Raw genomic sequence first — 22,162 nt, 5'->3', positions numbered from 1 at the left:
ACACAGATCATTTAATCCTTCGTACTTGTCAATCCCCTGTTATACATTCAAAGATGATATTAGCCTGCTGGGCAGCCCACTGAAAATGGGTGCTCGTGGTCAGCCAATATGCATAAGAGCCTTGTCCTGGTTTTGGCTGGGATAGAGTTAATTTTCTTCTTGGTAACTGGTACAGTGCTGTGTCTTGGGATTTAGGATGAGAATAATGTTGATAACACACTGATGTTTTAGTTGTTGCTGAGCAGTGCTTACACTAAGTCAAGTACTTTTCAGCTTCTCATACTGCCTTGACAGAAGGAGGCTGGGGGCGCACAAGAAGCTGCAAGGGGACACAGCCAGGACAGCTGACCCAAACTGGCCAAAGCGATATTCAATACCATATGACACCATGCTGAACAATAAATCTGGGGGGGAGTTGCCTGGCGGGGGTGGCAGCCCGCTGCCTCAGGGACTGGCTGGGCATCGGTCAGCAGGTGGTGAGCATCAGAGCAGGTGCACTGTGCATCATTTGTTTTGTATATTCTTTTATCATTATTTTCCCTTCCTTTCCTGTCCTATTAAACTGTCTTTATCTCAACCCATGAGTTTTCCTTTTTTCGGTTCCCTCCTCCATCTCACTGGGGGGGAGCGAGTGCACGGCTGTGCGGTGTTTAGCTGCCTGCCAGGTTAAACCATGACAAGCCCCAAATCTTTCTCCAAGCTGTTCTGGCAGTAGAAGCCCCTCAGCCACAAGGCAGAGGCTGCATTATTTGTATCTGCATACATAATCCTATTAACACTTGTGCTTAGCTCAAAGGATAGTTCAAACTGCTCTGCAGCAACAGCAGGATTCCTTCATAATTCCCACTCCCCAGCCTCTCTACCAAAGCCCACTTTCAGAAAATAGTTTTCTTCCAACATACTGATAAAATATTGCCTATCACGTGGGCAAAATCTGATCTGTGTGAGGCCACAACAGCAATGCTCCAACTCTAGCACATTTGTTTATAGCTACACTTTGACAGATAGCAGTTAATTTTTGATTAAATAATTGCATTTATGTTCAATATACTTTATAGGAGTCTATATATATTTCAAGAATGGACCTTAAGCTACGTACAAGATAGGGTACCACTATCCTTTTCATTTCCCAACTGGGAAGCCAATGATGCAGAAAGGAGAAGCAGCCTTCCTTTGAAAAGACAACTGGTCAGAGGCAAAACCATGAAAAAAGCCCGTCTCCTGACTCCTGATCAATGGTTGTAGTCACTAGACAGTGTGACTTTTTGACCTTTCTGAAAAGCAACCATCTGTGGCAATGAAATTAGGGAAATGAAAGGTCACTCTGTATCAAAAACTTCCTTTTAGCACTGATTGAAACAGAAATGTGTACACTGCTTTGACAAAAAGCGCTGGAGAAAGACCCCACCTTGCAATCTGTATATTTGCATATACATGTCAGAAAGCAAAAATCCTCCCTTCTCTGTGTGCTTGACCTTCTTGAAAGTTAATGATTATGTTTATCTAGAAGTAAGGTTAAACTTTGTGAAAGGTTTCTCTGAGAAAATCTTTGCCTGAAGTGCTTTAGCAGTACACCCCAGCACAACTGCCATTCAGCTGACAGATGCAAGTAAACAGCAATGGTTTTGATGTATTGAGCATGTTATCGTGGCAAGGAAACAATCTATCTTTGGAAACAAGTTAAAAGCTTAAAAATCATAGGTGGAAAAAGAATTGATTAGACAGCAACAGGACTAAAAATTACAAATGCTATAGAGAGCAGGGATGGTTTACGTGTTGTGCCATAAGCAGCAAGGGCTCTTCTATTAAATGAGCAGGCAGTATCAGAAGGAAAGAAAATACTTTTTCCCACTTACAATACAAAATTAGAAAGAAACGCTGTCAGATGATGTCATAGAGGCCAGACACAGACAGACTCAAAAGAGGATTAAACAAATTAATGGAGGACAGATCCATTAGCGATTATTAAGCAGGATGGCCCCAAATCCAGCTTTGGCTAAGAACAGTCCTTAACTGCCGACTGTCAAAAGAAGGGGGGATCCTTCCATACCTATCTTTTAATTTGTAATTTTGCCTCCACTATCTGCTACAAGCCAAAACCAGACACAGTACACTGAACTAGGCAGACCAATATACTCTGACCCACTAAGTCTTTTTTCTTGCTCTCACAAGAGACTGCAGCCACAATCTCTTTTGCGTGATTACTAAAAAATGTTCAGCAGGGCACAGACTTGTAATTTCTTTCCGAAAGATGACTCCCAGGCTAAATACACATCCTCACCCTACAGTGTACCTCCCTTACAGGACAGTTGACTGTTCTGGCACAGCCAGCACAAGAAAGCCAAGAGAGAAAAAAATTAATACGTAGGGTCTGAGCTCATGCTGAGATTACAACAGGTCAAGGAAGTGTCACCAGGGGACTCCTGGGTGGCCCGAGGGTCAGAGGGGATGGTGGGACTGTGACAATCCTCCCAAGCAGAACTGGACCTCTCCTCCCAGCACCTTTGCTCCAGCAAAAACAAAGACTCAATGTCTGAGAATCTGACTCTACCCACACAGTAGCTGTAAGGGATAAACAATGACCATTTTTGTTTCCAGTGAACAAATAAACCTGCATTGGCTTTAAAACACAGCACCTGAGAGAGGAAGGGATCAGAAACACCAGAAATCCTATAATAATCGACAGGAAATCGGGCCACAAGGAACTTTGCAAGCCTAAGCCTGGAGTGCCCTCTAGGGATAAAAGACTGGTGAGCTGCACACAACAAACTGCTTGCCTCAGAGAAGTCCTGGGCCAAACCAAACCTTTCCTTAATAAACTCATGGTGAGGCTTCATTTAGCCTGTATTTGCCTGTAAAAAAAAAAAAAAAAAAGGAATTATGTATCCACGGTTGGCTGAGTTCTCCTCCTTTTTGTCCTATTTTCCCCCTCATCCACAAGGCTGCTGCCTGAGTTTTAGAAGGCCTTGCTTTGGGAAAAGGACTTTTCCTCTCCATTAATACAGTGACTCGAGACACAGATTCCATGACATTACAGTAATAATCGCGTAACAAAGATAATTCATGAGATTGAGCACACCCCTAAACTTTGACCCAAACACCTCCCCAGTGCAGAAGCCTGGCTCTGGTGGTCACACGAGGAAAGAGGGCAGGACGCTGGGTTCCACAAGCCCTTGCAAACCCACTCAGTGCTTGTAGCAGCGAGTCCAAAGCTTTTGCTCACAGAGGGCCACTGGAGGTGGAGGGTAACTGGAGGAAGGTGAGACTGAGGATTGCTTAACAAACCTCTCCTCCAATGCAGTATGTCTGTGCTCACAGAAGTATCTATCAGCCCTGCACACCAAGAAGTTATGACTGCATGCAATCAGCTTTGTTATCCCATTCTCAGAGCTTAAACAGGACCTGCTGGTTTCCTAATTTTTGTCTGCCTGTCCCCTCGCCACACAGATTCCCACAGAACAGAAGAACGAAGCCACATGTGCTGAAAAAATATTCCCAGAGGGAACAAACAGGAGAAGGCTCAGCTACCAGAGGGAATTAAATAGACTACGAAGGGGCAAATTTCACACAGAGCAAAATTAACCAGACAACTGAGCTTCTCTCTTTTTGCATGTGTCTCCCTGTCCCCAGGACCAAAACAATGCTGGTGGTTTACGTCATACTGTGTTTGCCTTCATGCCATTACCAACACATCTGGGAGCAAGAGTCATAACCCTTCTGTTGTAACCACAGAACAAAATGTGCCTCATAAAGATGGCTCCTCTTCTTTTCAGACTTTGAATCAACAAGCAGGAGCATTTGCAGAAGCTTCATAAATCTAACTGGGAAGCAAATTTTGCAGCTGCTTGTGTATCTGCACTACCAAGTCAATTCAGTCACATTTTCTGAGACAAAAGGACAAGATGTGCCATGTGGCTTGTTTGTGCAGTCACAGACAAGCAACTTGAACCTGAGATATCAATGTTGATAATGAACTGCTTCCTAAAGAACAAGGACTATTTACAGGTATTTGGTGAAAACTTACAGCACCATTGGTTTTAAGAATGCTGCAGATAAACCCTAAACAGAAAGAGGGCAACAGATGCAACCAACTTCAATACTTTTGACAGGAGATATTTCCACTACAGTTTTTAAGTCCAGTGAAGTCTGGAAAAACACTCTGATGAAACAAAACATAGGCAAACCTCAACACAAACACACCACCCAAAGCTCTGAGTCAGAGATGATCAACCTTTCCTTCCTAGCAGAAGGAAAGGATCTGGACACCAGCTCACTTTGGGCTACAGGTTACACACAGTACACAGTTCCGGGAGGCAGCACATGCCTAAAGCAATGTCCTGCCAGGTGCTGCTAAATAGCTGGGTCTTGTCCCCATGCTCTTCCTGTCCAGGTAACCTCCCCAGCACCAGATCACAAGAAAACCAGATCGCAGAGCTCCATTCCTGAGCTATCATCATAAACTTCTAGCCTTCCATAATAAATGTGATAAAAAATGTGCCTTCATAGTAAGTACTGTGACACCTCAGATAGTTTTCCCAGAGAGACAAGGTTTGGGTCAAGCTGTTTATGCTACATTTTTGCACCAGGGTATGTCAAGTGGTTTCAAACACAGCACGTTACACAGCACTGCATTTCAGTTTGGGCCAATGGAGATGCTTTCACCACAATCACACATGTGGGCACAATTAACAACGTTCTCCAGCATTATCCACCCTGGCTTCCACTCCACACAATAGGCCTTTGTTTGAAGCCTGGCACTGCATGGAGAGAATCAGAGCACAGCACCAGAGAAAGCCTTGCCAGAAGATGTTTTGACTCGCAGAACACGTAAGTTCTCCCTGGTTTTAATGCTCACATTGCATCCATGAATTAATGGGGAGTTGGAGGTTGGAAATACTCTCTTGAATCAACTGGAGCAGAAATACTGTTGGCAATAACAAACCCAACCATTGCTGGGCTCCAACTGGCAAAACTACTCCTTAGAGCCCAATTTCCAAACTTAATTGCCCCAGAGTGATCAAACCCAGACATAACAGAGAGCTCACACCTTCTCTGGACACAAGTGTCCCTATGATTTAGGGCCCAATGAGATGCTGCTGATGCCCCACACCAAATCAAGACTCTGGTTCCAAATATTCTTCCACAGGCTGAGGGGATGACTAAGTGCTAGCTGGGCTGATTCCCATTAAATTGTCTGGAACCCTCTCATGGATTTCAGTAGCACCCACCTTCTTCAAAGGGCACAACAGAAGCACAGGCTGTCTTTGCTTTTAACTTTTGTGTAATAAAAGGTGTCACACGAAGGATTCTGCAGACTGCATCCTCTCTTTAGTGAGCTGCTGCTTTCTTCATACATTCCCAATACTATGCCTTCCCCAGAAAAAGCAAAAGGTGGTCTTCCCATCTCCAAAGCCCACTCAGTCCTTGGCATCTCTTTTGACATTGTCAGTAGGGGACGTTCTGTCTGAATGACCCTTCTCATTCTTTTCACAGCATAGGCCCCTACTTATAGGGATCTGAGCAAAGGGCCACCAGCATATCGCAACAGTCACCAAGCAGTAGGCACAGGACTGAAGAAATTACTTATTAGACTGAAACAGGTTTAAGCTTTTGGGACTCCTAAATGGACAAGCTACAGAGACCACTTCATCTCCAAAAGCTAACACAGGCTTCAAGAGAAAACAAATTCTCAGGGGAAAAAAACAAAAACAAAAACAAAAACAACAAACCAAACACCCACACAAAAACCCAAAACAAACCCAGAAAAAGCCAAACCCAAAAAACCCCACCACAAAACCTAAAACCTCCTGAGGACTAGTAAACAGAAACCTCCTGAGGACAGAAAGACTTCCTTGCAATGGTCCATGAGCTGAAGGCTAGGCTACTGCCAGAGAAAGTGTCAACATGTGACTTAAGCTTTTCCCTAGCAGCAGGTACACTGGGGAAAATGGAGTTTTAACTTGATCATGTATGGTTACCCTTTACATATCCTTTAATTCCAGCCCAGCTCAGAAGTTACCCTTTGGTTTCCAGCGTTTGCTTTGTTACCATTCAGGAAACAACCCTTCAGTTTCCAGTGTTTCTCCAGACACCACTGTGGAGCCATCAGACAGGTGGTAGGTGCCATTTCCTGCCAGCCTGCACTGATCGAGTCTGCACATGGATAAACAAGTTCTCAGGAGTCCATTACCGTTTTCCAGTAGCAGCTATTAACTGCAGGATTTTGCTAACAACCTTTGGACAACGTTGAGATTCTCATCCGTGTATCAATGTACTAAGCCACTGAGATATAGCAGTATAGGTTTTGAACATATAGAAGTCATTACTATAGCAGAAATAAGGAAAGAAACCATATCCTTCATCAATGGAGATGGATCTCTGTGTAATTAAATGATATGCTGGCTTGCAACACCTCTTGCTCTGAGCCAGGAGGCAAAGGTCCTGTTCCAGATCACAAGTTTAGAATCCCTCTCTGTTCTGAAAGCAGTGGAATGATCTGACCTCCTCATCACTACAGCCTCACAATATACAGGGCACCCTCATGGCAACGCTACAATTGTATTGTATGATGTAACTCACAGATTCAAGCCCGCCTCCGCCACATTCTCCACAACCATACCTCTGTTTCAGGCCGAGGAATAAATACTGGGGGTCTCATCTTCAGAGTCAGGTCCTGAAAGTCCCACTCACCAAGGACGTACTGCACTGGCATTCTGTGGAAGGCAAAAGCAAGTGCAAACACTTTAGGACTACACAACACAGAAAAGCTCTAAATACCATGCTTATCTCAGTAGTGACCAGACAACCCTTCTGAGGGCGAGCACCTAGACACCCCTAAGGCTCTGAACTGCATGCACAACGTGCATGTGCACTCTAAGGGAGCTGCGGGAGCTCCCCTCCCACAAAAGGGTTTGTTATCAAGCACTGGACCCTGGGAACCACAGGCCAGTCAGGCTCACCTTGGTACTGGGTAAAGTGATGGAACAAATAGTCCTAGAGATCGTTTCCAAACATACCAAGTACAGGAAGATGACTGGGAGTAGTCAATATGGATTTACAAAGGGGAAAGCACTCCTGACTGACCCGATATACAATGACTTACTCAGTGCATGAGGAGAGAGTAATGAATACTGTTTATCTTGACTTTCCTAAGGGTTTTGATACCGTCTCCCTTAATATCCTCAGATTGGAGCTGATGAATTATGGACTAGATAAATAAGGTGGACTAAAAATTGACTGAACTGGCAGTCTTGGAGGGCTGTGTTCAGCAGCACAAAGTCCAGCTGAAGGCCGATCACTAGTGGAGTACCCCCGGAGTGAATATAGCATAACATCTTCATTAATGATCTGGATGAAGGGACAGAGAGCACCTCGGCACATCTGTAGACGACAGAAAATTGGGATGAGGGGTTAATAGACCAGACGAACATGCTACTTTTCAGAGGGGCCTCAGGAGGCTGCAGCATGGGGCTGACAGGAACCTCATGAAATTCAGCAAAAAATGATGTAAACTGGGGAGGAATAACCCCATGCACCAGTACAGGCTGGGGGCCAACCAGCCTTGCAGAAAAGGCCCTGGAGTTCAGGTGGACAAGTTGACCATAAGCCAGTAATGTGCCCTTGCAGCAAAGAAGGCCAATGGCTTCCTGGGCTGCATTAGGCAGAGTGTTGCCAGAAGGTCAAGGGAGGGGATCCTTCCGCTCTGTCCAGCACTGGTAGGAAACATCTGGAGTGCTAGGGTCCCAGTACAGGAGAGGCATGGACATGCTGGAGTAAGTCCAACAAATGGTCATTCAGATGATTAAGGGATTGGAGCATCTGACATACAAGGAGGGAGACTGAGAGCTGAGACAGTTTAGCTTTGAGAAGGGAAGACTCGGGCTGCAGGGGCAGGGAAGGGAAATCTCATCAATAACCACATGTATCCGGTGAGATGGAGTAAAGAAGATGAAGCCTGACTCTTTTCAGTGGTATCCAGTGAAAAAACAGTTAAAGGGCACAGACTGAAATACAGAAAATTCCATTTAAAGCTAAGAACCACCACCACACCCCTTTTTTTGTTTGTTTGTTTTCTTTTTTAAAGACTATGAGGGTGGTCAAACACTGCAACAGGCGGTCTGGAGAGGTTGCATAGTATCTATCTTCGGATATATCAAAAACTGAATTGGGCATGGCTCTGAGCAACTTGCTCTAGTTGATTCTGCTTTGAGCAGGAGGGGTGGACTAGGTTTCCAGACGTCCCTGTCAACCTCCATGATTCCATGAACTTTGGGGCCATGTTTTCAGCTGCTGTGAGGCACCAGACCTCACTTCTTCATGCAGAGGAGACATTTGTTGCAACCTTAACAGGACTTAAGACAGACCAACTTGCAGGTCAGACAGCTCTGGGAATTTTGCATTTCTGTTCCTAACACAAGACTCAAGAGCAGCTGGAAAATTTCAGGGAAGACACTCGGATCCTACAAACAGTAACCACAGCTAACACACTGACTGCCTGAGAAACTCTCACATCCTATTCTGTGTAAGTCGTGGCAGGATTAATCCATACAGCAAAGTGAGGATCCACATCATCACCACACTCATGTAGACAAGCAGGAGGATGCTACCTCCAAACATACTCCCAAGCATCCCCCACCCTTCTAAACGTTCCTGAGCATTTCCTCTCCCCGCACACTACTTCCCAGGTCCAGCTTGATTCCAGGTAGCTCCTTCACACCAAACCCATTTAATTTTTGCTCTAAGAGAACCCCTCACACAGAGCAAACAAATGGAGGCCAAATGGAGACCAAAGCTATGGCAGCCACAGATACCTCTAAACACCAATAAAATCTCTTTGCAGGCAAGGCCTAGAAAGGAAAACACAGCAACACCACAGACCAGTATAGGACTGGCAGCTGAAGGGAGTGCCGAATTAGATAGAAGGGGCCAAGGCCACATTTTGTAAGCACAGAAGAGCTTAATGAAAATGTACCCAACTCAGAGTCAGTATTGCCAGTTTCCTGCTCCTCTGCAACATGCCTTAAATCCTCTTTGCTCCCAGACAGGTGATTTGGTACCTGATAACAACAGCAAATGCCCATCACTTGAGTCACCATGAGAGACGACACAGCACTGTCACTTAACATGTCAGCTGCCAATGGTGTTTGCCTTTTCTCTGCTACCATTCTTCTGGCTGCATTAAGACTGAAGGAAAACCCTCCAAAGGAACGACTGTAAGAGGATGCTCCTACCTTTCCAGTCTCTTGTTGCTGAGCTGCTGGATTTGCTCCTGCTGCACTGCTGTAAGTGGAGTGCGGAGGCTTTTGGAATTCAAGCTCTGAAACTGAAGACAAGGACACTTTAAAACCTGCCCACTTGTACCACTTGGGTGTCCTCTGCACCCTCCCGCACAGGCATCCTCCAGGGAGACCCAGCATGCTGACAAACACATATGCCTGGGACTGCTGGAAACCACAAATTATTAGGAGAACCTATCTGCATGTTTAAGACCAAACCTGTACAACTGTTGTTCTGCTACTTTTTGGAGTCAGCAGAACAGGTACAATTAAGAATCATTCAACCAAGCAAGTCAGGGTACAGTGGGGGTGTATATGTCATGGGTTACATTTCAGTCTCTGCAAAAGGCAGCACTTAAAGAGACCCCAAATGTTCTACCAGCATTAATACACTATGCCTCATCCTCTCTACCATCTAAGGAAGGAAAAGTTTTTCTACTTCCTATATGTGAAATAAAAAGAAAGGTAAAGGATTCAACCAAAATGACAAAGTGAGAGGCACACACAGACCTCATTCTTTTCCTGTTACTTAACTGTTTTTGCTCCCAGGACAAACGACACAATATATTCACTGGATTCTCGTGCTTCAGGGATCCCATTTGTCTCAAACATCTCCTGCCAGTAGTTGACCACATCAGTAGGAGTCACGAGCCCAGGTCTTGCACCGCAGCTCTGCCTCAGGGATGACCGCTTTGGACTGAGGATAGGGACTTTAATTTGACTGAATCCACCTAGCACCCATGGAGGTGAGAGATCCAACAACCTCCTGAGTAGCAGGTGGGTAAGGCATCTCATTGTTGTGAAATTGGTTCCCGACTTCCACACATGTTCCTCGTCATCAGCTCATCTAGTCAGCGTTGAGACTCACAGGACACTCGGTACTACCGTAACCCGCTGTGGCTAAGCACCAGCTGAACACAGTCAGTGGATTCTTCTCAGGGCAGCATGAAAATGGCACTGGTTTGCAGCTCTTCTGGTCTAGAAAAGGAGGCAAGAGGACAGCCTGAATCCCTCAAGCTAGCAAATCACAGGTTCCCCTCTGACAGAATGCAGGCTGCTTGCCCTAATCCCAGCCCACAGGTACAAAATCAATTACTCACACCCTAAGAGCAACAAAGGACTACCGCAAGAAAAGACTCAGGTGACAGCTAACCAGCTCTGCCACTGCAATCCACTTCTTCACAGAGCTGACCCTCTCCACAAGCCAGAGCTACCAGGAGGCCAGTCTGTGTACACGGCAGGGCAGAAGCGAGCGTGCCTACACACTGGCACAGCACTCCTGCCTGTCCTTGGTCCCAGAAAGCCACAGACACACCAACTTTCAGCTCCAGCCGTTGGGTCTCCACCCTATGGGCAGGTCACCCTGGTTCCCTGCAGGAAGACCTTCAGTCCCTCCTAGATTATTTCTTTTATTCCCCTTTGTTCATAAAGCCCAAGTCCTAGGTTAGCAGGTGTGTTCACAGAAGACCTAGACTCCATGGGTCAAGGGTCTTCCACACTGTCACCATCTCCAGAGGGCAGACAAGGGGCCACAGAGCCAGGGCTGAGCTGCTAAGACCAGAGGAAGGAGAAAAGCTCACAAGGTACAACTAGAGAGAAGAGAAACACTTGAAAGATGCAAAGGTCAGAAAAGGCAAACCCTGCCAGAGGGAAGAAGCAGAGCCAGACAGACAGGGAAGAAAAACAAACAAGATGACCGCAGGAGACAAAGTAGATGAAATTTTACAAAACAGCTGCTGCATATCACACTTGGAACTGCGTGAGACAGACAGACCGCCCCCCTTTCCTGCTGTGATCCATCAGAAAAGAGGGCCCCTCCCCCTTCTGACTCACAGTCCCTGGAGCCACTGTGGATTTCCCTAAGCACCCATTCCCATTCCTCTATTGATGGCTGCTTTTCATCACTGTCTCAGAGAGGCCACAACCTCCCCTCCTCCAATTCCTCCAGAAAACCATCACACAAACAACGAAATACCTCTCCTGAGCAGCCAGCAGCAACCAGGGTGGGTGGCTCCTGCTGCAGGGACATCTGGGGAGTCTGGGTCAGCTCCTACCTGGGCAGATGCTGGCACTGAACCCCTGCAGCAGCCCTCGACCCTGCTGTATGGGGCAACTGCACAGGCAGCAGCGTGGGGCCTGTCCTGTTCTAGCTGCACAGTCAAACTGCGGGAGAAGCCAGGCCTCCGCTGCTCTTTGCAAAATCAAACCAAACAGAGACTAGGTAAGCAGCAAAGATTTCAAGATTAGCTCACCTGTTACCTCCTCCCAAAGGGGTGGGTGCTCTAAGAGCCCAAGGATCCCCTTCTTATTGTCTTCATTACCCCCAACAGAGATATACAGCCCCTATGAAAACTTGCCTTTATGTCACGCAGCTCCCCACTCCAAGGCCCTGTTTTGGGGATACTGCTCCAAGAGGAACACTAAAGGAAAAGTTCTGTGGTTTGGTCCATTCAACCCCCAGTTCCCCACTCGCTGTAGTCCAACACGTACACTGGTGCCGTCAAAAGGCACGGCCTGTCCCGCTCTCGGCCCCTGCCCTACACTCCCCACCTCGCTCACAGGCTCGGGCAGGAGCTGGGGCTTGCACCTCACAAGCCGACACCTTTCTGCTGCTGGGCTAGCAGTCAGCTGAACCGGATCCCCCACAGCCCCGACTGCCGTACCGGGGAGAGAGCGCAACTCCCCATTTGCCAGCCAGGGAGCTGCCCATCACGTCTTGTTTCAGTGACAGGGCGGCTCTCTGGCGGTAAACCAGCCACACAGAACACCGCCGGGACCGCAGCCCGGCTTTCCTTCCAGCTGTCCCGGCCTTCCCTGCACACGCAATATCCTGACCAACACCAGGCACCTGCCTGGCCCGCGCCGCTGCCCAGGGTCCCTCTACCTGGGCGGCCCCTCAGAGGCGAGCGTGCGCGCCCGCGCAGAGACGCCTCACCTCGAGGCGGCCGCCACTGGCGAGGCTGGCGGCGCAGCCGGCTCCCGCGGGGACCGGGGCCGTGGGCAGCCACCTTCCACACCGCAGCCTGCAGCGGGGGGCTTGGGAAGCGGTGTGGGGAGAACAGCGGCGCAGCCCGTATGCTCCCGCTGCTCACCGAGCGCCGCCACAGCCGCCGCGCCGTCTCCCCGCCGCCATCGCGCACATGAGTGACAGACGCGCTGGCCAACCACGAGCCGAGCGCCGCGGGCGCCTGCCAATCACCTGCGGCGCGGAGAGGCAGGGCGGGGCCGCCAGCCGTGCGGCGGCGCGCACGGAGCTGAGCGGCCCGGCCCGGCCCGCCCCCCGCGGGCAGCGCGGCCCCGCGGCCGAGGGCGCGGCCCCCTGGCGGCCCCACCGCCAGCGGCGCTCCGGGGGGACCGGACGCCTCAGCGGGGAGCGCTCAGTAAGTGCTGGCCCCGGCGGGCAGCGGCCGCCCCGGCGCGGGGGGCGCAGCGCTGAAAGGCGGCTGCCTCTGGGGAGGGGCGCGGCGGCGGGCTGGGCCGCGGGGGCGTCCGGCTGCGCCGCCCCGTCCCGTCCTGTCCCGCCGGGCCGCGGGTGCAGGCGGGGGCTGCCGCGGCTTCTTGGCGGCGGCGAACGGCGGCGCCCCGCGCCGTGCCTGACCCTATCCCCGTCCCGGCCGCCCCGGCGAGGCCCGGCAAGCCCCGGCCAGGCGAGGCGGAGCGCTGCGGGCGGCGGGCGCGGAGCGCAGGCAGCACTGCGGCGGGGAGCCGGCTGGAGCCCCGAGGCAGGTCCGTCACCGTCTGGGTAGCGTTTCGGAGCGGGAAGGGCCATGTAACCCGTTATCCGTCTGGAAACTTCTCCCCGGGACGGGGAAAGAGTGACTTCCCGCAGGGACAGAGTCCCCAGCCAGCTGTAGGGTGGCCCTGCCCGGAGAGGGTTATAGGGGTCAGGGAGGTTGCTTGTGCTTCAGTTTTCTATCGGCGCGGAGTTGGAGGAGCATTGAGATTGCTGGGGAGTGTCCCCGCACCTGTGCGAGGGTGGGATGGGACGGTGGCACCTCTCTGACAGCGGGAGGGGGACAGCTCCAGTGCTCCAGGACAGTGGGCACACGTGTTTGGGGCTTTCCCCCTACCCTGGGGCGGCCCTGGAGCCTGGTCAGCCCTGTAGCAGGGGAAGAGGAAGCCACAAGTTCGTGCACTGGGAAGCCACATCCCGTAGCCAACAGCAACCCAAAGCTGCTTGCATTGCTGAATTACTAGAGACACTTCATCACAGTGAAGTAATGCAGAAAAAATACTAGTTATTGTTTGCCTTCTTCATCCAGAGACCCCGTGACCCATCTTCATCCCTGTGACACAAACCTCTATTCCTGTCATACACAAGATGAAACTGCAGCACAGAGAGATCAGAACCGAGACAGAAAAGCCAGCAGCCTCAAGCTAGTGCCTGACATGATGTTCTGCATCTCAGAGGTGTTGGCAACTGCAGTGCCTATCAGAGACCAGTTTGAAAAGGCTGGCTTAGGAAGGAAACAAACATGTTCTCCCCATTCCCAGACCCAGCAGAGCCCAGCACAGAGCAGTCCTGGCTGCGTGAGAAGCTCTGTTGGTGCAAGCAATGGAAGAATGCCAGCTTGCAGCAGCTGAGGATCTGGTTCCTCTCTTGTTCTATTTGTGCAGTACTATGCCAGTGATAGTAGCTGGCCCTGGCCCTAGAGCAGCCATCAGAGACTTGGAGTGTGCCCAGCCTGCAGATCAAACTTCCAGCATCAGGAGGACAACTGGGAGAGGGAGGTGGTGGGAAAGATCATTCACCACCAGCTCTGCTGTTGTAAGCCATGGGCCCTGGGCCATACTGCACTCAGCCTTCCCATCTGGCCCTCTGCAACCTGGACCAGAAGGGATTTGGGAACAGAAATACCCTCACCTGGACCTGAAACTTGTTGTCTAAGCCATGTCAGAAGCCTTTCATGCAGTACCACTTTGAGAGCCAGGTCTCTGGGCTTGGGAATCCTTCAGTGTGGACAGGACCCTGAGAGCATGAACAAGAGCCCCCATTCCCACTGGACCAGAATTTCAGCTGGCTAATTTTAACCTAGCCTAACTTCATTCAGAGGAGCAATGCACAGCAGCATAGTGTGTGCGCCATACAAAAGGGGTCTTACCCAAAGGCTTGGTATCAGCTTCAATACCCAAGTTCCAGTGGTTTTCAAAAACTGTCACTTTGCTGAGGTGAAGGCCTAACCCATTTTGCTTCCAAAATTCAGGAGCTGTTCAAGATCTAGAGCCATAGTTTGCAAAGCCCTTGGGCCTGCTTCACTCCCTTAGCCTGTTTTTCCACTTTTTATTTCCTCGGTGGTGGCTTTTTTTAAAATGTGAATTATCATCATGGAGAGCTTCCCTGAATAGCACAAATCGATGATTCTCTCTGAGCAGCTGCTTAGTCTGCCCAATACCTGCTCAATTATTCCTTCCCTTTCCCTGCTGGCCTGTAGCTGCTGCTGCTGTTGTGGCACTCACATTTCAAATTTGCCATCAAATTTGCCATTGCCCAAGTGTCCACTATACCTGAGCTCCACTGTGGTCACTAATGGCTGGAGAAATCCAGGTGCCATGTGGTTTAAACTACGCATGCATGGTTTGGTGGTCAATGAAGGACATGGTCCCTTCCAGCTGCAATGAACTCATGTTTCAGCATGATGTTAGGTGGGACCAGGCTAGAACTGCTACTGTAACATTCCTCTAGAAACTCTGCGAGCTTGACAGCTCCCAGAGTCTCCCAGGCACTTCAAAATCCCCCAGCAACTCCTGCTTCACAAAGTTGTTCACAGGGAGCTGTGAGACAGATCCTGCGTGTGTGGTGAGAGATTTACCTGCTCAGGGCGATGCAGGACAAGTGCAGTGCAAGTCAAGGTGACTACTCAGGCTGCTGGCTGACCACAGGGCGGCCTGGTGTTGTTTGCCTGGTGTGATTTCTCTGCTTCAGTTGTTAGTGACAGATGTTAATCACGCTGTTTAATGCAGTTATGGACAGCAGTACAGGATCACGGTAATGGGAACTGCGCAATAACCTTGCCTAGAATAGAACAGAGTGGAGCAGAACAATGGCTCATTTCTCTTTGCAGGCACATCATTTTCTATTCAGAGCTCATTAACCCCTATGTTCCAGCTGCATTCCAGTCCAGAGATGTAATGTCTGCTACACTGCAGAGAAATCATCAGAGGACTGCTACAGTAGTTCTTGGGGTCAGCACTGCTCTGGTCTAGAGCTAGCTGCATTTTCACAGAACCAATTGCTGAACTAATGTTATATAGAGCAGTTTTATAAACAAAGTTGTGCAAAGCTTCCCGTAGGGTCATCCCATGGTGTTTTGCAACGCCTATTCCTTTGCACAACAGAAGCATGAAGCAGTTAAAGCTTTTCATGTTTTCAGCAAGAACAGATCTAACAAATTTCACAACTCCAATCCAAAATTGGACTAATTTTTAAATTAATATTGATAATTAGCAGTGCGTGACTAAGCTTGAGTGAGTGCTTTCATGGGGGCCTTGAGAAATACTCAGTGTCTTTACTAGCAGATGGAGGACTGGTGCAACCCACTGCTTTAAGTAAGCTGCCTTTACAGAGTGCATGGGGGTGAGGGACAGTGAAGCGATGGATAGTGCCGTGACTTACCAGTCACCAGTGACTACTGCAAGAGGGAAGTCCTACTTTGGATTCAGTAAGAAGTATCCTGAGATATGGATGCCTCACAGCTGAGTGCCATTTTATTGGATGTGTTCCCACTGATAAGGGGATCCTTGTAACTTTCCAAAAATGAAAAGCAAGAGACAGAAGCAGGAAAATGCTGTATCTCCTGAGGCAGATAGAGGCCACCTGGCTCAGCGTGGAGCAGACCAAAGACAGGGGTTCTGGGGTTGTCCCCACATAGATGTGCCAAGTGCCTGCAAGGAGGCAGAGCTGAAGCAGCGAGGGGAGAGTGTATCACTGACTTCAAGTGAATCAGGCATGACTTTGGGGGGCTCTCGGTACCCCTGAAAAACCTTTTTCTTATTTTGTGTAGGCATCTGTGAGCTGCTCTCAAAAATTGTACTAGTGAATTAGGAAACTTTTGGCAAAGGTTGTACTTGTCTCTAAGAGCTCTGCACTGTTCATTTGGTCTCATTCTTTCCTAGGCAGAAATCAGTGTCGTTCCTATGAAGAAAAACCATCAGCGATGATGCTACAGGATAGGTTTCACATGAAGGTCCTTGATACGAACGGCAGCTCTCCGCTTCTGTAGTTGATGAGTGAGGACAACAGTTTGGTAAAAGGAACTACCAAGAGCTGGCAGGATGAGTTACAGCCCACCCTCTGTGCATGACTTGTATCACAGCATCACCACAACAGCCAAGCCAGACCCAGGGACATCTCTGGATGTGATTGTACCAGAAACAGCTACCACAAGCCCCGAGACTACCAGTTTCAACAGCACCAAAATCCCAGATGTGGCCAGCACTGGACCCAGCATGAGCACAATGCTGCTGTCCTTTGGGATCATTACTGTGATTGGGTTGGCTGTAGCTGTGGTAAGAGAGCCCTGCTAAATATTTCTCTGTCTGTTGAGGGTAGAGGGTGGCAAAGGGGCTGTAGGACTGATTTGGGTTGAAAAATTTATTTGCATTTTACTAAAGGCTTACCGAGAACTGCTGGGTAAATGATAGTTCCTGAGATCCCTTTCTTTTTAAGGCCTTTTCTCCAGTGCTTCAGTATTTCTGCAGTCTCCCTGAGGTCTAGTCCGAATGGGATGCTTAGTAGGCTTAGAGGAAGCCATATATAGTATCAGTGTTTACTTTTAATAGCAATAGGAAGTTCAGTTAAAGAACGCAAAGCAGACTGTGTTCTGACTTGTTAACTGGAACAGCTGCATTGATTTAAACCTTGTCAACATGGGGGCCACCCCAAGAAAGTTGATCCAAATTAACTTTTAAAGCAAAGTGTTGAAACCACATTAATCTCCCCTGTGGACATGTCTTTTTGAATTAAGGCAGCCTGATCCATTTTAGCTAGACTCATTCTGGACTGTATTTCTAAGGTTCTACTTGCTGGGTATCAGCAAAGTCCTTGAGGATTTGCTGCGTAACTAACCTTGCCATTAATGCTGTAGGCAGAAACTTTCAGAAACTATAGTTCTGGGCCTGACACGGGCAATGCAAGTGCTGCAGTTCTTCTTTTGATATATAACCAGATCATTTACCTGCCAACAGAGAACAGAAGGTAGTGGCAAGCTCCCATTCCTCGTGTGAGGAAGAGCTTCGCTAATACAACCGTCAGAGGAGCCTACAGAAAGGGACTACTGCAAAATTTCATTGCAGGCCCAAGGAGGAGTTTTTCCAAAAGTCCCTAAGAGAACTTGGAAACATTATCCTGGAAACGGTCATAAGTTCCCAAGAGCAACATCCAGCGTTCGTAGCTCTCAGAACAAGGCTCTGGAGGCCAAAAGCCTCACTTTCTTCCCACCACAGCCACTCTTACTGGCTGACACGAGGCAAGTCACTGAGCATGCCCTCTTTGCTTCTTCCCTTTATACTGGGGAGGGTGTAACAGCACTTCTACGCTGTAGGAAATTTACAGATGAAAACCACAAAGGGAAGGCTCTTCATCCACTCTTCCATTGCAATATATGTCCTGCAGCCACCAGAAATGTACTGAGCTACACCTAATAATGATACACCTAATACTCTTACTACTACTAACGCACCTAATAACAGGCCACTTGAGCACTTAGTGTCAGACATGATGTGCTACCGAGCTTACACTGATGCATATGAAATTGAATTTTCGGTTGTCACTTCTCCCTTCCCCCTGCTTTGGTGCGCAGTGACACTAGACTTGCTACACCTCCTTTCTGTGTGCCTTGTGCCTAAAATTTCTCTTCTCGGCTGTTCCCCATCCTACTAGGACTGTTGTAATGATGGTTTCCTTTTTCCTTCAGGTTCTGTATATCAGGAAGAGGAAGAGGTAAGTAACATCTGTTGTTGGCTGGAGAGAAACAGTGCTTCAAAAGCCAGAGAGAGATAGAAAGGAGACAGGGAGATGGGGAGAGTGTAAGGGATGGCTGTCTGAGAGCAAGCCTGTGGGGAATCAGCTGTGCATGAATGAGGCAGGGGTACGGACACTGCACTCCTGGTATTGGCTCACCTTCTAACACCAGAGTGTCAAAGTCTCCTCTGCAGCTTTGGAAAGGAAAACATGGTTGAGCAGGGGGAGGTTAGGGATCCTGCAGACTCTTCATGCTTCAGCTATGAGATGCACTAAAACAAAGGAAAGGGTTATGAGTGTATAAAGAAGCTGGGAACTCTGTCATGAGAGGTGCGGATCTCACGTTTCAGCCATTCCCAGATCCCTGTGTTTTCCGACAGCCTGGGCCAATGACACTGGCCTTGCAAGGCTGAAGGCTTCTTTAGATGCCGTCACAGCAACTAGCAGCAGCATAGAGCAGAGATGCAGCTTTCTAGCCCAAGATTTAACATCTTAATTTCCTTGTTAAGCTCCTGGCTGAAAATAGAGAGGAGAGCAGCATGCAGGGAGACACACGTCTTGGTTCTTCTGTCTCTTGACAGCAGACACACTGGTGAAGATCCATTAGATGTGGTCCCTCCTCTCTGCCTGACGACTTGTGGCAGGCCTGGCCTGGCCACAGAGTTTCAAGAAGTGCTGCTGCCCACTGTAAAATTTCCAAGCCAGACCTTGAAGCCCAGATCTGGGTAGTGCCACAGGAGCAGCTAATGCTTGGCCTGTGACCGTAGTGCTGCTGGCAACAATGGTTGTGTTGGCAAACCCGTATAGAAGCAGGGAGGGAATGTGTCATCCTAACACTTGCCAAAAAAAGATATTTGTGGTGATGCTGCCAGTAACAGCTTGTCTGTTTCCCTCCCTCACCACCCAAAACTCAGCTACAGCCTAAGGCAGGGCTCAGTGTTTTCACAGGAGCATGCGCACCCATCCATCCTCCATCTCTGAGCTGCCCAGTATTTAGGGAGACCCCTTGGGATAATACTTTATAGCTCTTGTCACTTGGCACAGTGATAAAAGAGTAAGAACAGTCTGCCCATCAGCCTCCTATGAGAATCTGTTTCCTATTTTCTATTTCTGGTTTATTATTTTCTAGTTATTTTTATGTTAAAGTACTACTCTTAGGCCACTGGAGCTAAAAGTGGACTTATGCTGGCAGACATAGTGTGACATGACAGGACTGGTTGCTGTGGGCAGAGGGACAGAGGGAGAAGCCACAAAATGTGGCAGTATGTTCCACCGTTTCTTTTGTCCTGTCACATAAAGCTTGATCTTTTAAGGTCTGCAGGGACTTAAATCCTTGATTCCTCTGTGCATAATGCCTGCCAACATAGATTAGTGATGGCAATTAATCCCTGTAACTGCACTCTGGGTATCTTGCACTCCTCCCAGCTCTGTGTAGTAGGTTCTTATCCTCATCCCTGCAAGACAGGACATGACCCTTATCCAGCAAGAGCACAAGAGCAGAATCCCTGTGCAGCAGGAGAAACAGCCCACAGAAGGCCTCAGCAGTGGGGTGGGGAAGGCAGCCTGAGCATCTGTCCTTCTCAAAAAACCCTTTCCCTTCCCCCTTACGGGCAGGTTGGAGAAGCTACGGCACCAGCTCATGCCCATGTACAACTTTGATCCCACTGAGGAGCAGGATGAACTGGAGCAGGAGCTGCTGGAACATGGGCGAGATGCAGCATCTTCCCAGGCATTGCAGAGCAAGGTAGGCAGCAGGGGCCAGCGGGTCTTACTACAACCACTGGTACCTGCGCTGCTTTTGTTACAGAGTCAAAGAGGTTTTGTAGACTTGTAGGATAAGACCTCAGGAGGACTTCCCTTACCTCTGCCAGACTGGAGATAGGGGGCTTGAGCATTTTGGAGTGCTTAGGACGGACTGAAGAGTTGGGCAACTAGGATGAAGAGCCTGGGGAGGCAAAGTGCTGGCTCTACTCAACCAGGAGAGAGAAAAGAGCAGCTTCGGTAATTAAGGGTGAGTTTACTACAGTTTACCACCCGGGGCAAGGGAGGATGTAGGATGAATGCCATTTTCTGGGAGATGGGACTTCAGTGCCCACAAAGCACTGAGGTTCCTTTGCCCTGGCCCTGAAAAGCAAATAATTTCCACCCAGTTTTAAGGTATCCCTGCTTTGTCTAAGAATGCAAGTGTGGAACAAGGCCTTGCTGAATGAAAGCCTGTAATCATAACAGTTAACTGCGCTGCAAGCCCTGGAGAACGCAGGCAGAAGGCCTACATATTGTTTTGGCATGGCGCATCTGGTCTTGTCAGCACCTCCAGGCCAACCTTGCTGGGCACAGAGCAGGCATGGCTCAGAAAGAGAAAAGGGAGGAGAGTTCCCTGCGTGAATTTGGGAAGAGGGGAAGAAGGCTTTGCTTTGACCACTTCTGAATGTTCAAAGGCATGCAGCCTGCTGAGAAATTACAAGCTCCTCAGAAACCACCAACTTACTACAGTTATGAGTTAGGAAAGAGCTTGATAGATTGGCCAGTTGTTTTTGGTTAATGGTCCAGATGGGTCTTTGACAAGAGGCTGTCTCCTTCCCTAGTGTACCAAGAGGTAGGAGAAATAGGGAAGAAGGTCTTCTCACCATCACTTGCAGCCAGCTTCACAGTGTTTTCTGTTTCCTTTGTCACCACCACCACCACACAAAAAGCCTTTCTGAAAGACAGAGCCAGCAGGGATGGTTGGAACAGGTATGTCTTTTAGCCAGTGACGCAGCCTCCCCTTAGAGTAGACATCTCTCCTTTCTTGAATTCCTCTCCAGCTGCTCTGTGTTGCCCATGTCTTCCCTTGCTTTTCCAGTTCCAGGAGCAGGAGTACTCCCAAACAGTTCTCAGTTTCCATACACTTTACACCTTCAGATAATCTGTGGCAAGCTTGGTGTGGGCAGAAAGGAAAAGAGGAAATAATAAATACAACTGTAATTATAAAATATTTACCTTGAGACATGCTTCCCAACATGCTGAAGAGCACAAATGAGATACGTGTGTTGGAATATGAAAGATAGTCAACATATTCCATACACTGGTTTGGGAAAGCAAGAAATACTGTTGTATAAAAGCAAAGGATCTTGTCCTCAGAGTAGCACATACTGGGAGAACATCAGATGCCTCTATTAGTGCACACAGAGGACTTCTCTTCAGGTAGTAAAGGGGGGAAATGACAAGGCCAGAGTTAAAGTTAGCCCAGTAAAAGCAGGTCCTTCCTATAGAGGGACTGGCCAGCAGGATACCTCAGATCTCCCCAGAGCTTGCTAATGCACAGATACCTTTGCTTGGAAAGTACGCCAGTTGAAAGGCTTAACACAGTAAGAGAGGAAGTGTCTAAAGCAACAGTCTGAATTAAGACAATGGCGTGTTTCCTGGCCTTCTTGATTTTGACGTCTTTTCATGCTGCCTTGTATGTATAAGTAGTGAGACCCAGTAATCCAATGATGTGGGGATTTTAAACTGGCATGGATGTGCTGACTTGCTCTCTGGCCTATTTTTCAGCTTTGTTAATGCCATGTTAGTCAGCTAGCCTTCCCTTAGTAAGCAGTGGAACCTAGTTACAGTACTGTGCAGTCTGTGCCCAAGCACACGGGCCTGAGCAAAACCAGACATGCTGGGTTTCATCTTTCACTGCTTCAATGCAGATTCTGCTGACAAGTCAAGGAGCCCTCCAGAGACCCAGCCGTCTTGTGTTCACAGACGTTGCCAATGCCATCAATGCATGAACAATACCTGCCCCTGCTCTGGGATCGTGCTGAGACCGAGGAGGATGAAAGCAACAAATCAGTAACATCCCACAAGCATGGCAAATCTACTGAGCCCAGCTGGTCACCTTCTTGGTTGGTGTTACAAATGGGCACAAGCACTGGGAACTGTCATCACTTTGGGAAGCAAACCC

At 48.7% G+C, this 22,162-nt stretch overlaps 2 protein-coding genes across 2 annotated transcripts in view; one reads left to right on the top strand and one right to left on the bottom strand.

The window, feature by feature from the left end:
• Nucleotides 1–10,070, bottom strand: part of HEMK1 (HemK methyltransferase 1, mitochondrial release factors N(5)-glutamine) — a 31,589-nt gene extending 21,519 nt beyond the window's left edge. The window contains exons 1-3 of the mRNA XM_086470263.1: nucleotides 9,810–10,070; nucleotides 9,231–9,322; nucleotides 6,620–6,713 (exon numbers count right to left, since the gene is read on the bottom strand). Coding sequence (XP_086326389.1) covers nucleotides 6,620–6,713; nucleotides 9,231–9,322; nucleotides 9,810–10,070 — 447 coding nt within the window. The remainder of the gene's footprint in view (nucleotides 1–6,619; nucleotides 6,714–9,230; nucleotides 9,323–9,809) is intronic.
• A 6,477-nt stretch (nucleotides 10,071–16,547) lies between these two features.
• On the top strand, nucleotides 16,548–21,994 carry C9H3orf18 (chromosome 9 C3orf18 homolog). Its single transcript, XM_009951427.2, has 4 exons — nucleotides 16,548–16,781; nucleotides 18,188–18,213; nucleotides 19,849–19,978; nucleotides 21,909–21,994. Exons 1-4 carry the CDS (start codon nucleotides 16,548–16,550, stop codon nucleotides 21,987–21,989), a joined length of 471 nt encoding a protein of 156 aa, XP_009949729.1. The 3' UTR covers nucleotides 21,990–21,994.
• Nucleotides 21,995–22,162: the final 168 nt, after the last annotated feature.

This window comes from Leptosomus discolor, chromosome 9, assembly GCF_034619465.1.
Source record: "Leptosomus discolor isolate bLepDis1 chromosome 9, bLepDis1.hap2, whole genome shotgun sequence".
Classification (NCBI taxonomy): domain Eukaryota; kingdom Metazoa; phylum Chordata; class Aves; order Leptosomiformes; family Leptosomidae; genus Leptosomus; species Leptosomus discolor.
The sequence above is the reverse complement of the archived record's forward strand: the minus strand, read 5'-3'. Positions and strand labels throughout refer to the sequence as shown.

Excerpts from the sequence above, each read along its gene's own strand:
- C9H3orf18 (XM_009951427.2), top strand. The coding sequence starts at position 16,548 with ATGAGTTACAGCCCACCCTCTGTGCATGACTTGTATCACAGCATCACC. Across the intron at positions 18,214-19,848 it reads TATATCAGGAAGAGGAAGAG|GTTGGAGAAGCTACGGCACC; the intron begins GTAAGTAACATC and ends CCTTACGGGCAG. Across the intron at positions 19,979-21,908 it reads CCCAGGCATTGCAGAGCAAG|ATTCTGCTGACAAGTCAAGG; the intron begins GTAGGCAGCAGG and ends GCTTCAATGCAG.